Here is an 11421-nt window from a genome sequence, read left to right as displayed (position 1 = left end):
CTTAGGCCCGCTCCCCGGGGGATCGGGCCTAAACTGGAAGTCAGACATCCCTCTTGCAGCCCGGGAGACCTCGGGGGATGTCCACTTGCCAGCGGGGAGCAGGCCTAAGCTGCAGTTGGACATCCTTAGTGCTGTTGAGGAGGCGGGAGAGGCTCTTGCCACCACCGCTTGCTGGCAGGCGTCAGCCTGGCTTGTGGTTGAACAGAGCTCCCCGTGGGAGCGCACTGACCACCAGGGGGCAGCTCCTGCTTTGAGTGTCTGCCCACTGCTGGTCAGTGTGTGTCATAGTGCCAGGTCATTCCCAGTCGTTCTGCTGTTAGGGTCAATTTGCATATTACCCTTTTATTATATAGGATAGAGGCTTGGGGCACAGATGGGGGCTGGCTGGTTTGCCCTGTAGGGGGTCCCGGATCAGGGTGGGGGTCCCGCTGGGGTGCCTGGCCAGCCTGGGGGAGGGGCTGAGGGCCGTTTTCAGACTGGCCACACACCCTTCGGTGTGGAGGTCCCCACTGCGGGGCCTGGCCAGCCTGGGGGAGGGGCTGAGGGCCGTTTTCAGACTGGCCACACACCCTTCGGTGTGGAGGTCCCCACTGCGGTGCCTGGCCAGCCTGGGTGAGGGGCTGATAGCTGTTTGCAGGCTGGTCAAGGCCCCTAGTGGGGACCCTCACCCTGTGGGGGTGTGGCCAGCCTGGGTGAAGGGCTGATGGTTGTTTGCAGGCTGGCCAAGCCCCCCAGTGGGGACCCTCACCCTATGGGGGTGTGGCCAGCCTGGGTGAGGGGCTGAGGGCCGTTTTCAGGCTGGCCACGCCCCCCAGTTGCGGACTACACATCCTGGATTAGTCTTTATTGATATCACCTGTGAAAACTGGAGAACTTGCTGAATATATACTAATATCGGGGTCTGAGTAGACACGTGGAGAACACTTGGGAACTCTCAAAGTATTCTCAGGTTTAGAACATAAATGATAACTTATTTCAGTTCTTTTTGAGAAAATAGAAATCTCTTCTTACTTCAGTCTTTCCAGTAAAATAGGCTAGAACAGCCGTGGGCAAACTACGGCCCGCGGGCCGCATCCGGCCCGTTTGAAATGAATAAAACTAAAAAAAAAAAAAAAAGACCGTACCCTTTTATGTAATGATGTTTACTTTGAATTTATATTAGTTCACACAAACACTCCATCCATGCTTTTGTTCCGGCCCTCCGGTCCAGTTTAAGAACCCATTGTGGCCCTCGAGTCAAAAAGTTTGCCCACCCCTGGGCTAGAAGGTTGGTATTTAATTGAAATTGGAGGCAGAGCCTGATGAGGTGGCAGCCAGAGATTTCCTTAAACTACTTGTTTTGAATTTCAAGCTGCATAACTCTCCAGGCTTAAGTTTTCTTGAAGGAGTAACCAAGCCTTTTCTTCTTACCCAAAGTAGGGAAGGAGAGGTCACAAATGAAGAACTTGAGCTAGCTTCAAGATTCCAGAAGCTGCTGCTGCAAGCCAGCAGCTGCCATATCAATACTGCTCTTTGAACAAACTGAGAAGGCTCACCATCCTTTCAAACTGCTGTTTCTTACTGGATTCACTACTTGATACTAGTATCTTCTGTCACTTTAAAACACAGAGGCTCAGTCTCAGGGACTGCCCAACCAGTGATGGGGAAGAGAAGATAAACACCTCAAGAGCAGAGTAACATAGAACTCACAAGTTAATGTTGGAATAATTTCTACTATATCTGGCTCCAGAGTGATAGGTAGAACAAAATCAATTGCAAATAGTCTTAGGACTCCTGAAATGTAATTGTTTTTAATATATTTAAAAGCACACAGACGTCTCTTTGATTTATAAAAAAATAAATACATAACATGACATATTTCTTCATGATCCTGGGCTCTTATGAGGTCAAACTCTTAAATGGATGTGATATGTCAATGTAAAACACACATGATCAGTTATACACACAGAAGCATATTCAAGTTGTAAAAGCAGATTCCTTCAAGGACCAGAATAAACAAAGATCAGTCTTCTACTGGAGAAAGTATGTCCAGAGCTGGGCAATAAGGTTGGGCCCAGCATGGTAGTCTTTGACCAGCTGGCCTACAATCTAAGAAGCCAGGGCAAGGGCAGGAAGGCACAGCCCTTCAGCTCGCATAGTCACCCACCCTACAGGTCAGCCAGGCTTCTAAACCAGTGCAGAATGGCCAATTCTCTCCCAGGCTCCACAGGGATCCTGCCTCACTGAGAATGAAGCACAGGAGGGGTGATTTTGTCCTTACTTGAGGCTCTGTCTTAGAGAGAAGACTAAGGTGTGCTCATTAAGTATTTTCATTATAACACTGAATGGAAGTCATGACCCTGCCCATGAACACTGAGCGGAGAGAGGACACGAGAGGCTCACCGTGGGCTTTACTAGACATGATGAATGAGCATGCACTTCTGAGGTGGGGAGGAGGGAGGTGTTTTTTTCCAGCTGGCATGCGCTCCAGCCAGGGTAAAGACGCTATGTAAACTGGGGGTTTGGGAATCATATTTTTTACCCATATAACACAACATAAACAAACCTAAAAATCCAGTCTCAGTAGATAAATTTGGATTAAAACCTGAAACTTTTTTGTGTAATTGTCAGCAGGTTGGAATGTATCTGATAATTTAATCTATTGTGTTGTTGGCTGTCTTTGAATTAAATCTAGAAACTGTTCTGATACCTCAACCCTATTTTCCAAACCACTTAATTCCTGTTAATTCTTAAATTGGCTAGTTCTCCTTCTTCAGAAAAATTACCCATAACAACTTTCCTAATAGTGAGGGTGTACTTCTGAATAGAAGAGGCCTTCAGCTGAAATGGCATCGCCAAGGCCCACAGTTCGGATAGGATCTTTACAGACCAATACGGGTGTGAAGTGGAAGGACACCCCCTCCCTGTGCCATTCTATCACTGGATCGTCAGGGTTGAATATGACCCTGGAGCCTGCCTCCGAATGGGAAGTCAGGAACTCATGGGGTGCCCTCAGGGACACTCGGCTGGTATCTATGGTTTCTGTGGCACAGGCCTGTGTCCCAGCCACACGAGCTCCTGCAGCCACAGCTGCCAACTGGTTGGCCCAGTGTCCATCTACAGTTGCCAGGATGTGGTAGACCAGCGTGTGGAAATGGATCCTGGTGAGGTCTGAAGCTCTGCTTTTACTCTTCCCATGTTCCTTCAAGATCCAAAACAGGATGTCACTGACCATGCCCACATCAGGAACACCATTCCAAGAAGAGAGAGAGGAGTGAGGTCCAGCTGCTGACTGGCTAAGAAATAACAGCTCCTGTTCATTCAGCCCAAGGGAAGTCACCGTGTGAAAGACCTGCTAACAAAAACAAAATGACAGTCTCTTTCTGATTCACATCAGCATCTTAGGACACAGCCAATGACTAAAGCCAAGGACGTAAGGCAGGATAACCTCTTCCTTACAAGACTCCCTGCCCCTGAAGTCTGTGGTGGGGAAGTGACAGATCATAGGTAACTGTTTTTACACCTCTATCTCCACCTTATTATTCCTCGGGATAAACTGGAAAGTTGCAGTAACACTGTCTTAGAGCCAGTCTTTTGTTATACGCCACTACAAGACAAAGGGCAGAGATGTACATATTTTGTATTTCTTTTCATGGTGCCTAGCTTTGCATACATAGCAGATCTTCTTACCATTGATGGGACATGACTCTCAGTTCCTCAATGTCAGCAGGCATTATGCCAGTAAAATGGAGAAGGCCCTAGCAACACACAGTCAGGCTTACAGTGGTTTTGTGTATAACCACCAAGGAGCAAGAACAGTTTCATATTAGCGCTAAGCATTTTAGGCAGGTGTTATTACTAAATAGACTATTTCTCATTCTATTTAGTAATAACACTGAAAAAGGGCACCACATAGGAGCCATTGAGCCTGTTTTCTTTTTGTTCTGTGTTTTTAATTGAAAAAATTATTTCTAAATTATAGTTGACGTACAATATTAGTTTCAGGTATACAACGTAGTGATTAGACATTATATAACTTAAGTGATCACCCCAATAAATCTCATACTCATCTGACACCATACTTAGTTATAATATTGACTATATTCCTTAGGCTGTACTTTGTATCTCTGTGACTATTCTGTAACTACCAATTTATACTTCTAAATCCCTTCCCCTTTTCACCCATTCCTCAATCCCCCCTCCCATCTGGCAACCATCAAAATGTTCTCTGTATCTATGTTTCTGTCCTTCATTTTTATTTTTTTGGATTCCACATATAAGTAAAGTCATCCAGCATCTGTCTCTCTCTGACTTATTTCACTTCGCCTAATACTCTCTAGGCCCATCCATGTTGTTGCAGATGGCAAGATTTCATTCTTCTTATGGCTGAGTCGTAATCCATTGTACACATACACCACTTCTTTATCCATTCACCTGTTGATGGACACTTAGGTTGTTTCCATATCTTGACTGCTGTAAATAATGCTGAAACAAACATATGGATGTATATGTCTTTCTGGTTTAGTATGTTTTGTTTCTTTGAATAAATATCCAGAAGTGGAGCTGCTGGGTCCTTGTTTGTTTCTTGTTGTATCCTTTGTTTTAAAGTCTAGTTTATCTGGCATAAGTATTGCTACCCCAGCTGGTTTTTTGTTTCCACTTTCATGAAATATCTTTTTTCATCCCTTCACTTTTAGTCTGTCTTTTGATATTAAGTTTCATACAATTTTTTTATCCATCCTAGTCACCATATATCTTTTTGAAAAATCCTCATCTGAGGATGTTTTTTGTTTAACTGATTTTAGAAAGAGGGAGAGAAACACTGATGTGAGAAACATGGCTCAGTTGCCTCCCGTATGCACCCTGACCAGGGATCAAATCTGCAGTCTAGGCAGGTGCTGACCTGGGATCAAACTTGCAACCTTTTGGTGTATGGGACAACTCTCAAACCAACTGAGCACTGTATGTCTTTTGATTTGAGCATTTAAAGTAACTGTTGATAGATATGATTTATTGCCCTCTTATTAGTCTTACTTTTGATTTTCCTTCTTCTTCTTAAAAACCCTTTAACATTTCATGTAATACTGGTTTGGTGGTAATGAACTCCTTTATTGTACACATACACCACTTCTTTATCCATTCACCTGTTGATGGACACTTAGGTTGTTTCCATATCTTGACTGCTGTAAATAATGCTGAAACAAACATATGGATGTATATGTCTTTCTGGTTTAGTATGTTTTGTTTCTTTGAATAAATATCCAGAAGTGGAGCTGCTGGGTCCTTGTTTGTTTCTTGTTGTATCCTTTGTTTTAAAGTCTAGTTTATCTGGCATAAGTATTGCTACCCCAGCTGGTTTTTTGTTTCCACTTTCATGAAATATCTTTTTTCATCCCTTCACTTTTAGTCTGTCTTTTGATATTAAGTTTCATACAATTTTTTTATCCATCCTAGTCACCATATATCTTTTTGAAAAATCCTCATCTGAGGATGTTTTTTGTTTAACTGATTTTAGAAAGAGGGAGAGAAACACTGATGTGAGAAACATGGCTCAGTTGCCTCCCGTATGCACCCTGACCAGGGATCAAATCTGCAGTCTAGGCAGGTGCTGACCTGGGATCAAACTTGCAACCTTTTGGTGTATGGGACAACTCTCAAACCAACTGAGCACTGTATGTCTTTTGATTTGAGCATTTAAAGTAACTGTTGATAGATATGATTTATTGCCCTCTTATTAGTCTTACTTTTGATTTTCCTTCTTCTTCTTAAAAACCCTTTAACATTTCATGTAATACTGGTTTGGTGGTAATGAACTCCTTTAGCTTTTTCTTGTCTGGGAAGCTCTTTAGCTGACCTTTGATTCTAATGATAGCTTTGCTGGTAAAGTAATTGTGGATGTAGGTGCCAGTCCCTTCTGGCCTGCAAAGTTTCTGTTGCAAAATCAGCTGGCAGGGTTATGGGAGCTCTGTTGTAGGTAACTAACTACTTTTCTCTTGCTTCTTTTAAGATTGTCTTTTTAATTATGGCATTTTAATTTATGTGTCTTGGTGTGGGCCTCTTTGAGTTCATCTTATTTGGAACTCTGTGCTTCCTGGGCTTGAATGTTTATTTTCTTTACTAAGTAGGCAAGTTTTCTGTCATTATTTCTACAAATAGGTTTTCAACCCTAGCTCTCTCTTCCCCTTCTGATGCAAGTTTTGGTATGTTTGATGTTATCCCAGAGGGACCTTAAACTATCCTCATTTTTAAAAATCCTCATCTGAGGATATGTTTCTATTGATTTTTAGAGAAAGGAAAGGTGGGGGGGGGAAGGCGGGGGCTAGAGAGAGAATCGTCAATTTGTTGCCTCCTTTAGGCACCCTAACCTGGAATTGAATCTGCCACCCAGGTATGTGCCCTGACCAGGAAATAGAAACTGCAGTCTTTTGGTATATGGGATGGTACTCCAATCAACTGAGCCATGTGGCCAGGGCACTGTTCTCATTTTTAAAATTCTTTTTTCTTTTTGCTTCTCTATATTTAGAGTCACTAATTTGATTCTCTGCTTCATCAACTCTACTGTTTATTTCCTGTAAATTATTCATTTCAGTTTATCATACCTTTCATTTCTGACTGGTTATTTATGGTTCTCATGTCCTTTTTTTTAATTGAAGTTTTCACTAAGTTCCTTGAGCATCCCTATAACCATTGTTTTGAATTCTGTATCTGGTATATTGCTTGCCTCTACTTAAACACATTTCGTACCGCATAGAAATCTCTTAAGACATCCGCCAGGGACCGCACGTTTTTGGGCAAACTGCACGTTATTTAAATCATCATAACTACAGATCATAATGCACTTTAGGTGTTGTTTTTCAATAATTATAACATTTTTATTTACAAAAACAATTAAACAATTAAAGTTCCTAGTACTTCTTTAACGTATGGTACTGCATAAAACATTTTCCTCTATGAAGAGGGACCAAACAAAATTTACATAAGTATCTAGATTTGCTCCTTTTTCCATGGGCAGCACAAACTCTGCAAGCTCTCGTAGGAAATTTTTTCTTTCCACTCGCTGGAATACACATAGGTTCCTGCTGCTTCATGTCACCTGGCAACCTTTTGGGTGGATCTTTACGAGGTGCTCTCCTTGCACCCCCAGGGGAAGGGCTGGGCAGATTTGTCTCTGGTTCCAGAGAGCCTTCATTATTGTCATCCGTTATCCAGTCTCTCGCCACCGATAGCAGAAACTGTTTATACTTCATTTTTGCTTGTGGATTGAGGACGTTGTACACTCTAAATGAATTGAAAAGTCCAGTTTATAAGGTACAGCACTACTTTTTTTGTCCATTTCATCGTTTTCCTTAGAATGGAACAACACGAAAGGAAGTGTATCAGTTTCGTTGGTTTCCTTCCTTTTTCTGAGAGAGGGCATTTCTAAAAGTGCCAGGAACTTGAAGACGAAGACTATTTGAATGACCAAAATACAATGTAACTGCAATGCTTTATGGGTTCGTGCAATTATATAGATTTTCGTAGATTGACCTGCACGGTTTCTACCAATGAGATCGCTTCATTCGATGTGGACAAGACAGTGTGTTGACATCTAAGGTCCATAACAGATGGCACGCGAAAAACGAGAAAACTCGTGAGCGGTCCTTAACAGATGGCGCGCGAAACACGAGAAAGCTCGTGAGCGGTACGAAAGGTGTTAATTTAGTTCTTCTGGAGATTTCTCCTGTTCTTTCATTTGGGACCTGTTTTTTTGTCTCATTTTGGCTGCTTCCCTCTGTTTGTTTCTATGTATTAGGCTGAGCTGCTCTCTCCCAGACTTGGTAGAGTGGCCTTATGTAGTAGGTGTCCTATAGGGCCCAGTGGTGCAGCCTCCCTGGTCACCTAGCTGGGTGCTCCAAGCGTACCCCATGTGAGCTGTGTGCACTGTCCTGTTATAGCCGAGTCTTGATTGCTGTTGGCACATTTCTGGGAGATATTTATCCTCAGGCTGATTGGCTGCAAGGACTGGCTGCAATTATAGCAGAGGAGCTGCTGTGCAGGAGTCAACCCCATGGAGCAGGTCTCACTTCATTGGGGCTTTGGTGCCTGCTGAGTCTGCCCCTTGTGTGTGCCACTGTGGAGGTGGTTGGGTTGTAATTTAGTGTGGTCTGTAGCTGTCTACCAGGCCCACTGGCTCTGGGGCCTCCTGGGAGGTACAAGGTCAGCCACTGCCTCTATCCTGCCTGGGGCCATCTGGCGTGAGCAGCAGAGCAGTCTACAGGTGGCTGCTACTTGTACTGGGCATGGAGGTACCCAGGAGAGTTCAGGCTGATAACTGAGGTTGGTAGCTGCTAGCCAGGTGTGGGGCCTCTTAGCAAAATGTATGGGGTATGTTTAGGCCAAATCCTGTTTGATAGATTTTAGGAAAGTCCAAAGCATGAGCCAAGAGAGGCTATTTGTATGGAAAACTACTGGAAAAGGCTTGGGTGGACCCGCAAGTTGGGTAGGGTGGGGTCTCAGGAATCACCAGGGCAGAGCTATGAGTTTTAGCCAGGTTGATGGAGACTCAGATATGGCACCCTCCTGCCAACTCTGTGGAACAATGGCTTCTGCCAGTACTTCTGTCTGAGAGAAGACTGCTCCTCCAGCCCTTGCTAGACAATTCAGTTCCTCCTTGTATGTCCCTGCTGTGTTTGAAGCTACCACCCCAGTGTTGGGCTCAAAGTGCTTGGAATGAGTCCAAGTTAAGTTTGTGCATTCATGGGCCCTTTAAGAGGAACACCTGGGACTCTAGCAGACCTCCATCTCACTTAGCTGTAATCCCCACTGATCTTTACAGCCAGAAGTTATGGGGACTTCTCTTCCTGGCACTGGAACCCTGGGCTGGGGGTTCTGATGTGGGGCAGGGACCCCTTACTCCTTAGGGGAGATCTCTACAGCCAAGATATCTCTCCCAATTATTAACTGTCACATGTGAGTGTGGGACCAGCCTGTTCCAAGCCTCTGCCCTCCTACCAGTCTCAATGTGGCTGTTTCTTTATATTCTTAGTTATAGGACTTCTGTTTAGCTAGATTTCAGGGGTTTTGAATGATGGTTGTTCTGTAATTGTAACTCTGTTGTGGTTGTGGGAGGTTCCAAGTACCACGTTTACCTACACCATCATCTTGACCAGAACTCTCTGTTGAGCCAGTTTTCTATCGTAAAGGGAACCACTATGTCCACCTCACTATCTTTCTTACTTAGCACTTTCCTCCTTACAGCCAGAGAAATACATATAAGATGACTGTTAGTGCAAGAGAGATCAGCCCCCGTATATATGCAGGTATGTAGGTATGGGTAGAGGGATTTATGTGTGTGTATGTATTTTTATTTATTTAAAAATCAATGACCTGTACCTTTGCTAATGTAATAGCACTTCCATTTACTGCACGTTCTATTCCAGGCACTGAACTAATGGCTTTATTTCACTCAATTCTTACTGTAACCCTCAAGGGAGGGACAAAGAGAGGGAGGGAGGGAGGGAGAAAAGGAGGGATTACCTCCATTTTACAGATAAGGGGACTGAGGAGAGATTAAGTAAACAGTTACACAGAAAATGAGATAAAAATGGCTTCCTTTTTTAAAAAGTAAACCTATAAAAGAGAAATGCAAATAAAAACTATACTGAAAAAACACCAAGAGTGAACCCTAATGTAAACCACATATTTTGTCTGGCAATGATGTGTGAGTGTAGATCCCACCAACTGTACCAAGTATCCCACTATGGTGCAGTGGGTGGGATACTGGGGGAGACTGGGTGGGTTTGGGTAGGGGGTGTATGGGAACTCTATATTCTGGCTCATTTTGCTTGTACCCCTAAAACTTCTCTAAAAAGTAAAGTCTGGGGGGGGAGCGGGTGAGCTGGGTGGAGAGAGGTAAATGGGAGGGAAATATGGGACATCTGTAATAGTATCAATTAAAAAAAAGTAGTCTAGGTTAAAAAAACTATTGTGAAATATTTCTCACCTGTAGGATTGGTGACAATGCATGTTTTTATTGTGTTATTTTTAAACAATTTTTTAAAACTAAATTTTATTGCTTTATCAAGAAAATTCTTTTTTATTTATTCATTTTTTATCATTTCAAAGAGGAAGGGAGAGGGAGAGGGGAAGGGAGAGGGAGAGAGAGAGACATCAATGATGAGAGAGAATCATGGATTGGCTACCTCCTGCACACCCCCTGCTGGGGATCAAGCCCGCAACTGAGCATGAGCCCTGACCAGGAATCAAATCTCGACCTCCTGATTCATAGGTTGATGCTCAACCACTGAGCCACACCGGCTGTGCATGTTTTTAATCACATTCAGGTCACAAGGATATGAGGAAATAATAAGCACTTGTAAAGAATTCTAGTGGAAGTAAATTGGTGTAATTCTCATGGAAGGCAATTTGGCAATATCAAATTTACAGATGCTTTTTCTGCTATCCAGCCAATTTTACTTCTGAGTATTATACATATGTACTTGTTCATGGGCAAAATAAAACCATGTACAAAGTCACTGGTTGCAGGCCTATATGGAATAGCAAAGGGTAATGCACTATTGAGAAGATTCAGGTTCAATAAACTGAGGTGCCCACACATTCCTTTTAACCACATGGCTGTGAAAAGACGAGGATATTCTCCAAGTGATGACAGAAAAACGACCTCCAAAATCTGCTTAGTGAGAAGTATTTGAGATCTTGCTCCCTAGCATATGCCATCAGTTTGTCTCAAATAAATTCTTATAAAAAAATTTTTTAAACCCAATAAAACAAATCCACTTAGTGAAAAAGATCGAAGTGGTAGAATGTGTATTTACTTATACTATATTTTTTTTTATTAAAAGGGCTTAAAAATAAGGACATATTCCCATATTTGCATATACACTGAGTGACCAGATTATTATGACCACCTGACGTTTGTAGGCAAATTAGCTATAATTTCGCGCTGAAGTTGCTAGAGGGCCAGACCATTATAAATAGGGAAGCAGGTTGTTTACCATGACAGTAGAAGTGATTTTTTTCTGAAGATATGGGTAAACAACGTCATTTAACAGCCTTTGAACGTGGGATATATTTGAACATGAGTGGCCAGATTATTATGGCCACCTGACGTTTGTAGGCAAATTAGCCGTACACTGTATTGTATGGGATATGGTAGCCGAAGGCCTGTTCGAACACCTTTGCTGTCTGCAGTTACCAAGATAAAAACGTCTCCAATTAGCACAGGAACACAAGGATTGGACAGTCGAGTACTGGAAAAAAGTCATGTGGTCCGATGAATCACGTTTCCAGTTGCATCATGCAGATGGCAGGGTGAGAATTTGGCAGAAACAGCATGAAAGCATGCACCCCACATGCATGAGTACAACCCTTCAAGCTGGTGGGGGCAGTGTTATGGTTTGGGGCATGTTTTCCTGGCATGATTTGGGCCCTTTAATTCGTGTG

General features: G+C 43.1%; 2 protein-coding genes across 4 annotated transcripts in view; one reads left to right on the top strand and one right to left on the bottom strand.

Annotated features, from left to right (window-relative positions):
- The window catches only part of BBS4 (Bardet-Biedl syndrome 4), a 164628-nt gene that overhangs the window by 99445 nt on the left and 53762 nt on the right, over positions 1-11421 (top strand). Inside the window, exon 16 of one of the 3 annotated variants that reach the window (XM_014530412.1) lies at positions 1417-2751. The exons of the other annotated variants lie outside the window; for them this stretch is intronic. Within the exon in view, the coding sequence (XP_014385898.1) occupies positions 1417-1454 (38 nt within the window). The 3' untranslated portion in view covers positions 1455-2751. Of the gene's footprint in view, positions 1-1416; positions 2752-11421 lie in introns of those variants that run through there. 3 annotated transcript variants of the gene reach the window in all.
- ADPGK (ADP-dependent glucokinase) overlaps positions 1928-11421 on the bottom strand; it is a 35898-nt gene continuing 26404 nt past the window's right edge. Inside the window, exon 8 of the mRNA XM_014530390.1 lies at positions 1928-3331. Within this exon, the coding sequence (XP_014385876.1) occupies positions 2780-3331 (552 nt within the window). The 3' untranslated portion in view covers positions 1928-2779. The remainder of the gene's footprint in view (positions 3332-11421) is intronic.

This window comes from Myotis brandtii, unplaced genomic scaffold, assembly GCF_000412655.1.
Source record: "Myotis brandtii unplaced genomic scaffold, ASM41265v1 scaffold74, whole genome shotgun sequence".
NCBI lineage: Eukaryota > Metazoa > Chordata > Mammalia > Chiroptera > Vespertilionidae > Myotis > Myotis brandtii.
This window is presented reverse-complemented; position numbering and strand designations above follow the sequence as displayed.